Genomic DNA, 17,252 nt, shown 5'->3' on the forward strand with positions numbered 1-17,252 from the left:
CGGCTAACAATCTCCTTTCCCTTCCTCCCCCACAACAAACACTCTGTGAGGTGAGTGGGACTGAAAGACTTCAGAGAAGTGTGACTGGCCCAAGGTCACCCAGCAGCTGCATGTGGAGGAATGGGGAAGCGAACCCGGTTCACCAGATTATGAGTCCACCGCTCTTAACCACTACACCACACTGGCTAATGCGAAGGGGTGCCAGCTTTTAGGGACTGAGTCCTGTTGCGTCCCCACTATATTTTTGGAGTAGGGCTGGCCCCACCATCCCCCAAAATTTCGGAGCCAAAGAGTGGAGCTCAAGAAGAGTGCTGTAGAGGGGAAGGAGGGTTGAAGCACCAGCGGTGGTGCCAAGAGGAGGTGGAGGATGAGCCACCGGCCACTGAGCTGATTGGCTGCCATGTTTGGCTCCGCCCTGGCTCCTCCCAACATCCTGACATCACACTGTGATGTTGACACCCCCAATCGCCTTTGCAAGCTGGCACCTCTGGCAAGGTGGCATTGCTTGCCTGCCTCCCCAGTGCTGTGCCTTGCTGCCAATTGCCAAGTGAGAGAGGGACGAGGCAGTGTGGAGCTGGGTGTCGTGCAGGCTCAGCAGCAGAGTCAATCTGACCCTCCCAGACCTCCACTGCCTCGCCCATCTTCTCCTCTTAAGTGTTGAGAAGCCAACAGTGCCCTGCGCTGTTAGTGTGTTCAAGCACTTGCAGTGGGAATCCTTTGTCCCCTTCTAGCACTTGCTAGAAAGAGCTCTTAATGCTGGTGAGGAGATAAGAACTAACAGGAGCAGAAGGCTTAAGGATCACAACACAGAACACGGGCTTCTCCTGGCAGAGGAGTACAGGAGACTGACAGCAAATATTTTTAAAGTCTTAAATAGGGTAGATAAAAATCAATGCTTTTTTTTAAAAAAAAAAAAACAGTTGAATCAGGTTTTTTTTAATTTTAAATGAGAGTTTTTAAAAATTTAAATCGGATTTTTAAAATAAAATGCTTTTGGAGGAAAAATCTTTCTAAAGATAGTTTTCTATTTAAGTTAACATTATATTCCAAAGGCTATTCATCAGGAAAAATAAGGATTTGTTTTAAGTTTATCATGTGGGCTAAAACTCAGTCTAAGGATCTATATCTATATCTATATCTATATCTATATCTATATCTATATCTATATCTATATCTATATCTATATCTATCTATCTATCTATCTATCTATCTATCTATCTATCTATCTATCCACCATTTAACCACATCAGTTAACAAACATGGATACATATGCTACAATGTTATTGTTTTAGTTAAATAAATTGTTTAAATTGTTATTAAGGAATGATTATTTTCCCCCTTCCAATAAAGTACAGCAGAAAACTTTTCAAAATATAAACAATAATTTCATAATTACCTGTCTTTGTATTTCCAATAGTATAACCAAAGCGGTAATTTTTGATATAACTGTAAAAACTACTCTGAAAATTTATTATTCCAAAAATGAAACCTTCATCTGGTTGTAAATATTAAGATCATACCAGAAAGAATGAGTCTTTCTGTAAAAAAAATATGATTTAAATCAAGTCTTACTGACTAGTGATTTAAATCAAGTCTTCTTGACTAGTGATTTAAATCATGATTTAAATTGATTTATATCAAATCCACCCTGGTCTCAAACTTGCCGCTTTTAAAAGTTTCTCCTCTGTTGTGAGCTCTCCTCATAATCAACTCTACCCCCTTTTAATTCATTTAAATATATTCTACCGTAAGTGTTCTGCTGAAGTTTTCTTTAAAGTAAAGGGTTCCACCGCAAGCAAAAAGATTGAGAACCACTGCTTTGGACAATAAGGAGAATGATGTGTAGGTCATGGCAATATTAGACCCTTCACTGACACGGCTATCATGTCTCCATGTTGATCCACCCCATGTGGTTCGCCCTGTTTTCATGTTTATTAAAAGGGAAGGGTTGTGCACTGCTTTCAGATAGACCCCAAACTAAATTGGGCTGATTTGGGGGGGGATCTGGACATAGCTAAGTCAGGTTGAGCCAGCCCTGGATAGGGCGGGGCAGGCCAGAGAGATCCAGGGCTGTCATGGGGCAGGCATGGGAAGTAGAGGCAAGCATAGGTGGGAAGGAGAAACTGTAGAAAGGTGGGACCGAACAACTGGCTGCACCTTTGTGGCAAAAAGTAGGGGTGGGTGTGAGTAAATGCTGTTCTGGCCTGATCTCTCCTTCCTGCCTCCTGAAGCAGGATTGAATCCTAAGCAAAAGATTTGATTCTGCATTATGCTGGTTGCTATTCCTTCCCTTGGGGCAGAAGCACCTTTCAGGATCCAGTCCTCCCACTTGTAAGCAGATAATAATAATAATAATAATAATAATAATAATAATAATAATAATAATAATTTATTATTTGTACCCTGCCCATCTGGCTGGGTTTCCCCAGACACTCTGGGCGGCTTCCAACAAAGATTAAAAATACATCAAAATGTCACACATTAAAAACTTCCCTAAACAGGGCTGCCTTCAGATGTTCTCTATATGTCAGGTAGTTGTTTATCTCTTTGACATCTGATGGGAGGGCGTTCCACAGGGCGGGCGCCACTATCGAGAAGGCCCCTGCCCAGTTCCCTGTAGCTTAGCTTCTCGCAATGAGGAACTGCCAGAAGGCCCTCAGCACTGGACCTCAGCGTCTGGGTAGAATGATGGGGGTGGAAACGCTCCTTCAGGTATATTGGGCCGAGTTGTACAGCAGATGTATTGCATTTAGAAGACCCTAAGTTTATTCCCCAACATCTCCAGCCAAAACATTCTCAGGTAGTAGGTGCTCAGAAAGGCTTCTGCCTGAGGCCTTGGAGAGAGCTGACAACTGGGCTGAATGGACCTACGCCGTGACCCAAATATAAGGGAGCTTCACATCTTTCATTGACCAACTGGTAGAATTCCTGCCCGGCTCCCAGCAAGAAATAATAAAAGTTACGTACTCTGTTATTTTTCTCGGGTGCTAATGGATCCGTCATCCAAGCGCCAAACCGGGTTCCCGATGTCTTGACTGTAATAGGGCCAGTGATCTTCATCAATTTGCCGCATGCTGAAATGATAAGAAACCAAAATGACTCTATGAAAATCCCTTCCAAACCACAAGGTTGGCTGACTGTGCTCTTCTTCCAGATATAAGTGCTGTGAAAGGAGACCGAGTAAGAAATAAAAACAAACAAACGCTGGTGATGCCCGAGTGCTTTTGGTGCTGTCCAAAAAAGGATACTTTGTTCAAGTTCTTTAAATGAAGAGATAGGTTATTTGAAGGATGCAAACAAGACATGGTGTAAGGATTTGAAATAAATAGCACTTCAGTGGTATATCATTCTTTCTTATCGTTTTATGCAGCACGCATGTAATAAAACCAACAAATGAAACACTGCTTTTTCAGGGAACATTTAGGTTGATCAAAAAGTAGCATATGGGATGCAGGTGGTGCTGTGGGCTAAACCATTGAGCCTCTTGGGCTTGCTGATCAGAAGGTCGGTGGTTCGAATCCCTGCGACGGGGTGAGCTCCCATTACTTGGTCCCAGCTCCTGCCAACCTAGCAGTTCGAAAGCACGTCAAAGTGCAAGTAGATAAATAGGTACCGCTCCAGGGGAAGGTAAACAGCGTTTCCGTCCGCTGATCTGGTTTCGCCAGATGCGGCTTAGTCATGCTGGCCACATGACCCAGAAAAACTGTCTGCAGACAAATGTCAGCTCCCTCGGTCAGTAAAGTGAGATGAGCACCACAACCCCAGAGCCGTCTGCGACTGGAAGGGACCCCTGACCATTAGGTCCAGTCGTAGCCAACTCGGGGTTGCGGTGCTCATCTCACTTTATTGGCTGAGGGAGCCGGCATACAGCTTCCGGGTCATGTGGCCAGCATGACTAAGCCGCTTCTGGCGAACCAGAGCAGCACACAGAAATGCCGTTTACTTTCCCTCCGGAGTGGTACCCATTTATCTACTTGCACTTTGATGTGCTTTGAAACTGCTAGGTTGGCAGGAGCAGGAACCGAGCAACGGGAGCTCACCCCATCGCAGGGATTCGAACCGCCAAGCTTCTGATCAGCAAGTCCTAGGCCCTGTGGTTTAACCCACAGCGCCACCCGTGTCCTGTTACCTTTACCTTTAAAAAGTAGCATATAATGTTGCTGGTTCTTCGCTGTTGTTGTGTTGTGACTTTTTAATGCATTGTCTTATTAGATTGGTGTTTTATTACGTATTGAGGTTTTACCTTACTGCTAGTGATCTATATGGCTCAAAAGAAAGGATACAAATATATGATATACACATATATACAGTGGTAGCTCTGGTTGTGAATGGCATCCGTTCTGGAGGCCCGTTCGCAACATGAAAGGAATGCAACCCACAGTGGCGCGTCTGCGCATGCACAGTTGTAATCCGCCACTTCTGCGCATGCGTATGACGCCATTTTGCACATCTGTGCATGCGCAAGCGGCGAAACCCGGAAGTAACCCTTTCCGGTACTTCTGGGTCGCCGTAGGACGCAACCTGAAAAAACGTATCATGAAGCAAACATAACATGAGGTATGACTGGATGTGTGTATACATTTGTATGTGGTATCATGCCTGAATGCATGGGCCCATACCCAGGAAGCCTATCATTGGGTTTTTCTACTTGTAAGAGACTTTGCTTCCACCCAGAAATAAGGTTCTGGCCTTTGGACCATTGGCTGGAGAATAGCATGCATCTCCTTCTTCCCCCTGCCTCCTGATCACATGTTTATACCCTAATTACATGCCTAAATCCTAATTACAGTTTTACATCCTAATTAAGAAACAATGCAAGGCCTCTTTCTCAGGGGCCAGATGAAGGCTGACTCTAGATCATCCTGGGTGAGATCTTATTTTTATTGTTTTGTATTTATTTATTAAATGGAAAGAAACAAGTGCGGTCCTCCTCTGAGGGCACTGCAAGAAGAAGAGTTTGGATTTGATATCCCGCTTTATCACTCCCCTTCAGGAGTCTCAAAGCGGCTAACATTCTCCTTTCCCTTCCTCCCCCACAACAAACACTCTGTGAGGTGAGTGGGGCTGAGAGACTTCAGAGAAGTGTGACTGGCCCAAGGTCACCCAGCAGCTGCATGTGGAGGAGCAGAGATGCGAACCCGGTTCACCAGATTACGAGTCTATCGCTCTTAACCCACACTGCAAGATGCTATCACACAGGGTTTTTGCTCTAACATGCTAGATCAGTCCTTGGATCAGGGAGCCATCTACAGCCCTAGCATTCATGGATTTCTTTTTTTTGGGGGGGGGCATGTAAAAAATGCACCTTCTTTTCATCAAAGTGACTAGGATTCGGTTGGGCGAATTTGAACAAGGTTGAGTGACTTGTAGACGACAAGTTGCACTTCCACGTGAATGAAAATGCTTAAATGTAAGTTAGTTGTAGGAATGCTTTGTTCAATCTGCATATAACTAAGTAGGTCAGATTGGAGATGAGCAGAACAGGCTGTGTGTTCTGACTGCACCGGCCAAGTTATGACTTCATTTCCTACACTTAAGTTACTGGAAATGAATGCGCTATATCATCCGAGCCTATTCTCATTCTGTAATAATGGGGCAAGTGCTTTGATAAGCTGCCTTGAGGCACTGAATCCATTGCTGGGCTAAATGGATATAATGGAAATATGTACAAAGTGAATAGGCACTCAAGTCAATCAACTACATTGGATGAAAGGAGATGTTGCAGGAGCATCCGTCCTGTGTGTGTGTGTGTGTGTGTGTGTCTCCCTTCTCCCTGGAAACATCTAGTATAGGGATGGGGAATCTGTGGCACTCCAGATGTAGCTGGATTTTCTCTCCTCCCCATCTGTAGCTAGGCCAGTAGTGAGAAAGGAGAGGGAGTTCTCAGTCACAACACTCCATTTGTGGAGTTCTTTTTATCTAGATGTTCCCCTCAATCCATCTTTTGGGAGATGTTTCTTTATGACTATTTTCTTGGATTAGATCGAGTTAAAATATATATGGCGTAATAACAACATTTTACTTAATCGGAAGCTGTTTGTAAAATTAAATCAAATAGTCCTGTTTTCCTCCATTTCAGAGCAAGTAGGTAGGCTTGCGTAGAAATATAGGTTTTTTCGAGAATCAACAGCTGCACAAAATATGGGGGGGGGAATGTAACTTTCAATGTAAATAGGGAATTGATTTCAGCATCACAATCTCTACAACAGAGAGGACTTGGATGTATCAGAACATAGCAAAAATACTGTATCTGCCATTCTTAAATCTTTCATAAAATGAGATCTTGAGGGTACCTATTCTCTCTCTCTCTCTCTCTCTCTCTCTCTCTCTCTCTCTGCAGGGGGTGGGGATTACAGAAGGAAAAGTACTGGAAGTGTTAAACCCAACGGGGAGCTTTAATACATATATTTTGGGTTCTGCCCTCCTGTCAAACCATTTTGGAAAGAAGTTATGGAAGTAATAAAAAAGATGAACAGACTTGGTATAATGTTAAATCCTGAAATATTGCTTTGGGGTTATCTGAAGGATCGCATCTTGCAGGGGGACTTAGAAAAGGTGAACAGTTTACTTAAAGTAGCAATACATAAGTGATGGCAGCGATAAGAACTTCTTTAATATCCTCCTGGACTGAGCAAATTTTGACTGACTCTAACCAAAATTGGCGTATTATGTGAGGTTTAAAGAAGACTGTTTGGAATAATAGTTCATTGAAAAGTGAAGTTTTTTTATAAAAAAAAATCAGTAGAATATGAAATAGCAAGATAATATTCAACCACATATATTATTTTAATTGCAGCTTTGCTCTTGCCAACGGTAGGGTGGAAAGGCAGGGAGGCCAACAGTAGGTGGAGCCAGAGGCAATGAGAGGCAGCACCAACTCATTCTAATTCTATCTCCTTCCTCTTCCTGTCTGAGTTTTACAAGGTGCAACACTGAGACTAAGAAGGAGGAAGCTTCTTAGTAAGGAAAGATAATAAGAAAATATAGATGATTTGAGAAGGTTGTAGAATGCAAAGATTATTGTAAATTGTATAATGTGGAGGAAATCGAGTGGAGGTGGAGGGAAGTGGGAAGAAGGAGAAAAGAATAATATGATGGATTGAGGAAATAGAAATGTAAATGTATGGGTGGGTGGGGAGGAAATAGTGTTGGCTTCGGTATATATGTATTGTAAAGTAATATGTGAAAACCAATTTAAAAAGGGGGGGATAATTTAATTTAATTATTTAATTTAAAAAAGGGGAGAATAAAGCAGGAGGACTATAGGTCTGGAAATCCTGTTTTCCTTATCTTCAATATCCTCAAACCAATGTCCTCATACAAATGTCAGCTTGCATTTGCAAAGCATGCAGTTTAAGATAAATGTGGTGGTTTAAAAAAATAAAATAAAACACTCTTTGTCAAACTCAAAAAAAAAAAGAACAAAAGAAGAAGAACGAAGGAGGAAGGTGACAGGCCGCGCCACCCCCTGGACTTGTTGCAAGTAGGAGGGTAGGTAGTCAAGCAGGCATTTGCTGAAACACATTGCGCATGCTGTTGTGGTGCCTGGGAGCCCTAGAAGTCATGTCCAAGGCCCCATGGTGCAGGGGCTGAGGCCCCTAGGACCTCCTGGTGCTGGCGCCAGTGTGTTTGTGGGTGGACATTACTACTTTGTTATAAACGGCTCCTGATGGCCTGCATGAAATGGTTTCAAATTTTATTTACAGTGGTACCTCAGGTTACATACGCTTCAGGTTACATACGCTTCAGGTTACAGACTCTGCTAACCCAGAAATAGTGCTTCAGGTTACGTATTTTGCTTCAGAATGAGAACAGAAATCGTGCTCTGGTGACGCAGCTGCAGCAGGAGGCCCCATTAGCTAAAGTGGTGCTTCAGGTTAAGCACAGTTTTAGGTTAAGTACAGACCTCCGGAACGAATTAAGTACTCAACCTGAGGTACCACTGTATTTAATTTAAATACACTGCACTTCCAGTTACACACAGATACAAGCACCAAAACCCCCGCAAAGCCATCTTCTGAAGTGGCTATGATGCTTCTCCCACAACAAAGGCTTTGAAAAGAACCAAGTCTTTAAAAAAAAACCAAAAAACTTTGTCAGGAGCCAATTCTTCCAAACTGCTTGGGTTGATAATCAAGGAGGGGGGGGGGGGGAAATCACAGAAAAGAAAGTGAGATTGATTAATGAGCCTTCACAGCACTCTGAGTTTCGGCAGCTGCGAACCCTGCATTTGCATGCAGGGAACGGATCAGGATGACAGGGTAGGCCCTGAAGCACGTCTTCGTGTGAGTGGTGAGAATGATGGATCAGCCTGTACTATTTTGAGCCGCTTAAGGCCTACACTGGAAACTGCTGGGAGAGAAAATGACTTGGAGAAGAACACCCAGTGATTGACCCACGAAATACTTGACCTTGGGAACATATCAAGGGATGGATCGGCACGGATGGATGAATCAGGCAGGAACTGTAAGTTCAGGGCAGGAAAGCAACGGAGGAAATGCAGGGTCCCATTTGATTCTTGCTGAAATCCTCCCCGATGATTGACTTCTTCCTCAGAGTCTACCCACCCAGTATTCCACGTCAAATGTCTTCTTCGCTCACTATTCCATTCACCAAGAAGCTGATCAACGTGACTTAAGGGGAAATTAAAACTAAGTCAATCACTTCTTACAGAGAAACCCTAGCAATCCTCCTCTCCAGTTTATAACAGTAATAATGTGCACACAATTCTTCCCCTGTCCCTGACTGTCTAGATCTCTTACTATTTGCACCAAGGTAAGTACAAATTAACGGTCCGTATAGTTAAAGCTATGGCTTTCCCAGTAGTGATGTATGGAAGTGAGAGCTGGACCATAAAGAAGGCTGATCGCCGAAGAATTGATGCCTTTGAATTATAGTGCTGGAGGAGACTCTTGAGAGTCCCACGGACTGCAAGAAGATCAAACCTATCCATTCTGAAGGAAATCAGCCCTGAGTGCTCACTGGAAGGACAGATCCTGAAGCTGAGACTCCAATACTTTGGCCACCTCATGAGAAGAGAAGACTCCCTGGAAAAGACCCTGATGCTGGGAAAGATGGAGGGCACAAAGAGAAGGGGACGACAGAGGACGAGATGGTTGGACAGTGTTCTCGAAGCTACCAGCATGAGTTTGACCAAACTGCGGGAGGCAGTGGAAGACAGGAGTGCCTGGGGTGCTCTGGTCCATGGGGTCACGAAGAGTCGGACACGACTAAACGACTAAACAACAACGACAAGTACAAGTGTGTTTGTATGGATGTTCACAAAGTGTAGCATGACTGATCCTATAGTTATCTTAGCCAAGCCACTCATAATTGCCCATGTGGTACTGGTAGGACCTTAATTCTTTAACCGTTTCAAATAAACTGAACCAATTAGTGTTGTCTTCCAACAAAGTCCTTGGATCCTGTGTTGTTCTCCGTTGCCTTTAGCTGTTTCATTAATTTCTCCACAAGTGCCAGTTCTACAATGGCTTTTTAGAACGAGACGTACTTAAAAACAAGCCGCACAGTGCAAATGATTCCTCTGTGGAAAAGGAACCCAGTCTTCAAACTGTTCTGTGTGTGGAACCTTTCTGAACGGCATTATACCAGAGTGGTCAAACATGAGCTGTGAATTATTGGGTCTTGAAATTGCACCTCAGCCATGAACTCATTGGCATCTGGCATACGTGGGCAGATGCCAGAGCACCAGCACTGTCGTGCGTCCCACTACTAATAAGAATTGGAAGCGACCCCAGGGGTCATCTAGTCCCACCCCCTGTAATGCAGGAATCTCGACTAAAGCCTCCATGACAGATGGCCACCCAACCTCTGTTTAAAAACCCACAAGGAAGGAGAGCCTACAACCTCCCGAGGGAGACTGTTCCACTGTCAAACAGCTGCTACTGTCAGAAAGTTTTTTTCTCGCATTTAGTCGGAATCTCCTTTCTTGTAACACTGGTTCAAGTCCAACCGTCCAGAGCAGGAGAAAACAAGCTTGTACCCTCTTGTGACAGCCCTTGGGATATTTGAAGATATTTAATGCAGTGGTACCTTGGTTCTCAAACTTAATCCGTTCTGGAAGTCCGTTCCAAAACCAAAGCATTCCAAAACCAAGGTGCGATTTCCCATAGCAAGTAATGCAAAATGGATAATCTGTTTCAGACTTTTAAAAACAACTCCTAAAACAGCAATCAAACATGAATTTTACTCTCTAACAAGACCACCGATCCATAAAATGAAAACAATAAACAATGTACTGCAGTCACACAAACAACCAATCAGTAGCTGAACTGGGTTCCACACAGTCACAAAAACAAAACAAAAAGAGCCTCAAAAGCAAAAACACCAAATAAATAGCAAAAAACCAGACAGACCTCAGCGTAACACTCAAAACGGAAGTGTGCCACTCAAACCGGAGCATGTTCGGCTTCCGAAAAAAGTTTACAAACCGGAACACTTACTTCCAGGTTTGTAGTGTTTGGGTTCCAAGTTCTTTGAGTACCAAGGCGTTTGAGATCAAGGTACCACTGTACTTGCCCTAGGCCCTCTTAACTTTTCCCCAAGCTTCAAACTCTTGAGCAGCACCTGGGGGCTGGATCTAGCCATGCTGTTATTTCCCACAATATCCCTGATCGAGCCTCACTTTAGGGCTTTGCAGGGAATTACAAAGATGGCCATCACAGGCAGGTAAGCCCAAGGCTCACTGAAAGAGGAAGGGTCCCAGCAGAGAGAATGTTGCTGAGGTACCTCTTTAGAGATATTTAGTTGCTAAAGTAATACTACTGTTCCTGTTGCTAACACAATTCCTCTGGAAAACAGATAGAAAGAGATCATTTTTAAAAGCTGCACAAGGCTGCCATGCTAGCAGGGGTGAAGGCAGTAGAGGAAATGAAGGAATCCTCCCCTGCTATGCCCTTCTGTCACCTCTGAAATGAACGGCAAATATTAGCAATTCTGAATGCATTAGGAACAGGTCGGCTTTCTTCTGACTCTCCTGCTAGCTGAAAGGGAATCCTTTAACATCACTAATATGTGACTCATACCAATGTTTGGGTAGCAAAGGACTGTCAGGAAGACAAATGCCTTTGCTGCCTGTGTCTATTAGGGACATAATTTGGGATGTGCAGCTATAGTTTTGAGGGAGAGCAGTGTGGGCTGTAAAAGCCATCTGCCCAGTACATTTTCTACAAGAGCAGAGATGGTCAGACTTTAATTGGAAACAAGAGCTGAGCCCCACATCTTGCAGCAGAGAAAACGCTGGCCCACCCTCTGTGGGCATATTTGACAGGTGGGGTTGGGCTCACCTGACATAATATGATGTCAGGTGATCACACCTCAAAGGAAAAAGCAGCTGTATGGTGGTGCCGCTTTCCCTGGCAAAAGCGGGGCTTGCTTTTGATGCTGAATTCAGTACCAAAAGCAATACCCAGTTGCGCCAGGGATGGATGGCGCTCGAGAACACTGTAAGAACATGCTAGCTCTGACTGGGAAATCCTAAATGCAGCTGATACCAGGGGGGATTGCATTTGGTGCTGAATTTAAAAATGGGGCAGGAGCAAGCATTCAAGGACTAGCTACACTTCATATCTTCCTGTTCTGATGGAGTCCCCATTCATGATGAGGTTTTTATGTGCATTTACACACAGGTGGCGCTGTGGGTTAAACCACAGAGCTTAGGACTTGCTGATCAGAAGGTTGGCGGTTCGAATCCCTGTGATGGGGTGAGCTCCTGTTGCTCGGTCCCTGCTCCTGCCAACCTAGCAGTTCGAAAGCACGTCAAAGTGCAAGAAGATAAATAGGTACCGCTCTGGCGGGAAGGTAAACAGCATTTCTGTGCGCTGCTCTGGTTTGCCAGAAGCAGCTTAGTCATGTTGGCCACATGACCCGGAAGCTGTAGGCTGGCTCCCTCGCCCAATAAAGCTAGATGAGCGCCGCAACCCCAGAGTCGGCCACGACTGGACCTAATGGTCTGGGGTCCCTTTACCTTACTCAAATACAATCGACTAACCCTGCTTCAGGCCTTCCCTGTTGATGCGGACAAGTCTGAAGTGGAGCTGGCCTATTGGGTGTTGGAAGTGAGGCTTGCAAGGGGGCCACTAGGGGCGCATCGGAAGATGGCTGACAATAACATCTCTCCGACCCACACGAGGTAATTAAGAGGCTGTGATGGGAGTAAACAGCCTTCCGCCCCCCCCCCCGAGTGGGTGGGTGGGGACTGCCCTTGCCTGCTGTGCCCTATAACACCCCCGAATTTGAGGGGGTGGGGCACTAGGCAAAAAGCCCTTGTGCGGACTTCGGCGCTCCTGGACGCTGTCTCTGATTCGTGCCTCTAGCTGCAAGAACCTCAAAAGAAACAATTAGGAGGAAGCGAATGCACATATTTCAAGGAAGAATGGGGAGTAAAGATTGCTAACCAAAGAGATCTCTGAGAAATAAGATGGGTTGGAGGAACAGGAATAAATCATGAGAAGACACACCAAGGCTCGGTATGTTCGGCAACGGGACTGGATGGGGGGAGGAAACTTTCCTTTCTTTTCTCTATGTGATTAACCAAGAATCCCCCCCCCACAAGTCACAAGTCAGAAATGCCATTTAAATGACTTAAGCTGAGGATTTAAGACTGTGTGGAGATAATTTTCTAACCAAAGCATGTTTTAAGGAGACCGTGGAAAGTATAAGAGCTTTGGAATGACGCAGCAAAAAAATAGCGTCGCCATTTTGGCAAGTTCTGTCAAAAGACTTATGTCTGGGAGGAGGAATAGATCTGTTTTCATATTGTGGGTGAGCCTCCTCAGAGGGACTAAAGAAGGCGACAGATCTGTGAGACTGATGATGGAAAGAGTGCTTTTATTTATGAAAGTGATGATATATGGAAACCATCTCGACATGATGATTGGACGAACGGAAAATTCACACAGGATTATAACTGGTGTTTACCTGCTTAAGGAGATTATCAGAAGAGATCATAAAGAAAAAAAGAAAAATATACGAACAAAATGAGATGTGAGAACAGCAAGATAGGACTGGATAGGATTATGAACATTATTTGGACAGATTTGTGGATATTAACGCAGCAGCAAGAAGAAGATTGGAATCCCCTTCGGAACTTGAAATATGGGTACCCCCAACAAAAAATTTAAAATTCGGCTTTGTAATTCAGAATTTATGTGATTTGATTTGATTTGATTTGATTGGTCGGTTAATAAAAATTACTTTTTTAAAAAAAGGAAGTGATGCTTGCATATTCACCCCTGTCCTCTCCCCATTTGCATTCAGGCAAACACCAAAATGGAGCAGAAGCCCTAAAGAGATATTACTTATGATTACAGTGGTACCTCAGGATCCATTCCGGAGCTCAGACTGGTTTTTGTATCTGGAGGTTTTTGTATCTGGAGGTGCTGCTTCTGTGCGTGTGCATGGCACATAGAGCGCTTCTGCGCATGCGCACAAGGCGAAACCCGGAAAAATACTTCCAGGTTTGCCGCACATGTATCCCGAAGGATACGTAACCAGAGGTGAACATAAGTAGAGGTACCACTGTACATTTATATCTCACTTTTCTTCCAGGTCTTCCCTTTCCTCATTTTATCCTCACAGCTCTGTGAGGTAGGTGGTTATCATCATCATCTTCATCTATAAGATTTATATACCACCCTTCATGATACTGAGAAATATCTATACAGTTTTTCAGTTACTGCACAGAGTTTACTGCAGCAGATCCTACTTAGTAGGAGAGTGACACAATCTAGAAGACAGTGATGTGGATAATCCTGCTGTTCCCCATCTTTGACTAATTATTTTCTTTCAGTTAATTGGGCTCTTTCTAAAGATGCACAGTTGACAGAAATGAAGGGTGAATGTTCTTCTTCAGAAACTTTGTAAGTTAATTCTTATGCACTTGCAGTTCTTGTGAAGTTAGTTCAAGTGATCTTCCTTCCCCCCTTTCATTAACTTACTAAGTTTACCGAACTTTTAAAATTCATGCTGCCTTTTATCTTGGATAGGACTGATCAATATGATGCAATGGAGTGCTTGCATGAATGTGAGAGAGGCTCCCTTTTAGGAAACAAGGCAGACTTCACCAACCTGATATCACCCAGATGTTTGGGGCTATAACTCCCACCAGCCCCAGCCAGGCTGAAATAAGGGGTGAGCCTTATAAGAGAAGTGGCAAACATGGAAACTGCTCAGGCAGCAGTCCCAAGATGATGCTTACTTGTAATTAAGTTCCACAGCAATCAGTGAGACTTACAAGAAAATGGTGTTTGGGGTTAGAGCCATAACTTGCAGCCTATTTGCAGGAGCAATCCTGCTGAATTTAATAGAACTACCCTAGTACATAAGGGTGTCGTAGTTTTAAATTGTGGAAATTTGGCATATCAATTCCTTAAGTACAGTGGTACCTTGGTTTGCAAACAGTCTGGTTTGCATACGTTTTGGATTACAAACACGTCAAACCCGGAAGTGATGTGTCCTGGTTTGTGAACTTTTTTTGGATTACACCCCCCATTTTTTTATTACAAACAATTTTTTGGGGGTGAAAGTGTCCGGAACGGATTATGGTTGTAAACCAAGGTACCACTGTAAATGAAAGTAAAGGAAACAGAAACTATGCCACAAATCAGAATCTAGAAATACCTGGATTTAAGCCATTTTGAGGAAGCTTCAGGCATTAAAAGATGCACCTATAAGTGGAACTGCTGTGTCCCACACTTCAGCATTCAGCTTTCACCTCCCAAGTAGCGGAATCATTTAACGGGCCCAGAAGCCTTACTGTATTGGAATTCAAGATGGATGAGCTACCTTTTCCAGTGCATTTGTGTGTGTGTGTATGTGTGTGTAAATGAGCAATGGTTTCCTACAGCAATCCGGACACAAAAACTTAAAATGTAAAAATGTATGAAGGCTTGGTATCAGAGAGCAAATAATTTGCACTTGGGAGATAAAATGTGGGACTGGAGCTGATGGGAACAAAGGACAAGTATTGAGGAACAGCTGATATAGAGGACTGATACGTGAGCAGTCCTGTATATTCCCACTTCAAAAGGCAGCATAGCATAGCAGTAGAGCATGAGACTCTTAATCTCAGGGTTATGGGTTTGAACCCCATGTTGGGCAAAAGATTCCAGCATTGCTGGGGGTTGGACTAGATGATCCTCGTGGTCCCTCCCAACTCTACAATTCTACTCCATCTCCTCAGAGTATTGCGAAAGAACAATGTCAATCAATGTTTGATTATCTCCTTCTATTGGTCCACAATAGAAAGTGTCCTTTCATACTGCATCACGGTGTGGTATGCTGGTTTGACATCATCTGATAGGAAGTGCCTACAGAGGGTGGTGAATACAGCACAAGATATTATGGTCTGTCCCATGAATCCACTGGATGAAATAGCAGAAGAACGTTGCCTCAGGAGAGTGAGGAAAATTCTCAGGGATGATTCACACCCTGGCCGGCACTTTCTTGATCTCCTGCCCTCAGGCAGAACATATAGAAGCATGACTAGTCGCACCAACAGGGTAAAGAACAGCTTCTATTTGTGGTCTGTTAGGCTGCTGAATGAAAAGATAACAACAGGGCAACTGACTTTTGGGTTTGGTGGGTGTGCGTCAGTAAACGAGGGGAATTAAGTCTGAGAGAGCTGAGTGGGGGGTGCTCGTGTAATCTCACTGTATACAAGTTGGACAAGTGACAATAAAGTATTTCAAATGCATGCTTAATGTGTCAGTGGGATTTTGCTGTATGCACATGCAATAAAACAGAGGTGCATAGATGGGCCATTACTCTTTGAAATTGTGCTTACCCACCAAGCAGGTGGTATTCCGAGTATGTATATTTACATGAAAAATTGTCTTTGGCTGAAAGAGGAAGAGCCAAGACTTTTGGATTTCGCGAGGGGATCTACTGAGTCAAAGTACATTTTAGCATCTGATTCACTCTTGGAAAGTAAATGAAAAATAAAAATGCCAGAGGTAAGCTACAAAGGAAATTGGGCAAGCAGTCTATTGCTTTTCCTGAGCTGAGCTCCATGCCCTTCCCACTTCTAGCCTGTGGGAAAGCACTGTGATCAGTGCATGTTCATCTATTGCCACAGGGGTGTGCAGCAGGATGCCAACCTGCGTCCCTTCCCTGATGTGTCGGATTACAACTCTACAATTCCAGATGGCTTGAATCCGCATTCACACCCACATGCAGCGGGACGAAATGGGCCATGAAATTGTGAACTTACTAAGCTTTTTCATGCAGTCTCGAAGCCTGGTTTCCAAACTGAGCACTCGCTGGTGGAGTTCCTCATAATCATAGGCGCCAATTTCCTCCTGGATCCCGGTGAGGACTGAAGACAGATTTCTAATTTCCTCTTTGAACTGGGTGATTAACTTAGCATCAGTTTTGTACTGTTCCAGGACTGGTATCAGTGGCAGGAGCTCATCCATCTTTTCTTTCAGCTCCTGCGAAAAAAGCAGTGAAGTATGCATTAGGGAAGTCTAAAAATGTTACGTCCTCTAAGTTCTTTAATAAAATTCTTTTATGCTTCTTATCAAATCTATGCCTGAAATTCCTATTGATCGTAGTATCAAAATTAGTGTCCCATGAGAGGTTTAGAAGCCCCGAGATGAATGGTTTTAAAGCTTTGGATAAATTGTATGTTCTTAAATAATGTTCTTAAAGAGAAATCGTTTTCTTTTAAATCAAACCTTTCCCAGTATAGAACTAAGAAGAACAGGAATATTATTTTTAACGCTAGTTTGATCAGAAACATACATCCATTCAGTCCAAATAATGACAGAACGCTTAGCTATATACATGCATTCCACTATTATCATTGTGGTGTGTGAGAAAGCCAGTGAATTGATTTGATTTTTCTATTTAGAAGAGGAGATTGGTTGATCTGTAAAGAACTGCCTCATCCACTAAGAGCATCCTGGGCACTTCAATAAGTGTTCAACACTGTCAAAGGTGACAGCTCTAAAGGAGATCCTCATCCACATATAGACCCCTGAATCTAGGCTGGTGTGTTGATAAACAACCCCTCCTACCTGACTGATTCTTTCGCCAATATTTTAACCATGTACAAAACTGGTTTTACCTGCCATTTGGCCAATCAAGACAAGTATCAATAAAATGATTGATCCTCTAAAACGGCTCCCAAAGCAGTTTCCCAGAGGAAAGGCTTTTGATTACGCCTAAGTATGTGGTTTCACCTTTATGCTAAAACATTTGGATTCTTCACCCACAGATAGTTTGCTTCT

At 43.6% G+C, this 17,252-nt stretch overlaps 1 protein-coding gene across 3 annotated transcripts in view; it reads right to left on the bottom strand.

Moving 5' to 3' along the window:
* The window catches only part of OLFM3 (olfactomedin 3), a 164,423-nt gene that overhangs the window by 2,502 nt on the left and 144,669 nt on the right, over positions 1 to 17,252 (bottom strand). For all 3 annotated transcript variants that reach the window (XM_083743471.1, XM_083743470.1, XM_083743472.1), the window contains exons 4-5: positions 16,232 to 16,451; positions 2,968 to 3,074 (exon numbers count right to left, since the gene is read on the bottom strand). In XM_083743471.1, the coding sequence (XP_083599597.1) occupies positions 2,968 to 3,074; positions 16,232 to 16,451 (327 nt within the window). The remainder of the gene's footprint in view (positions 1 to 2,967; positions 3,075 to 16,231; positions 16,452 to 17,252) is intronic.

This window comes from Podarcis gaigeae, assembly GCF_964106915.1.
Source record: "Podarcis gaigeae genome assembly, chromosome: 6".
Classification (NCBI taxonomy): Eukaryota; Metazoa; Chordata; class Lepidosauria; order Squamata; family Lacertidae; genus Podarcis; species Podarcis gaigeae.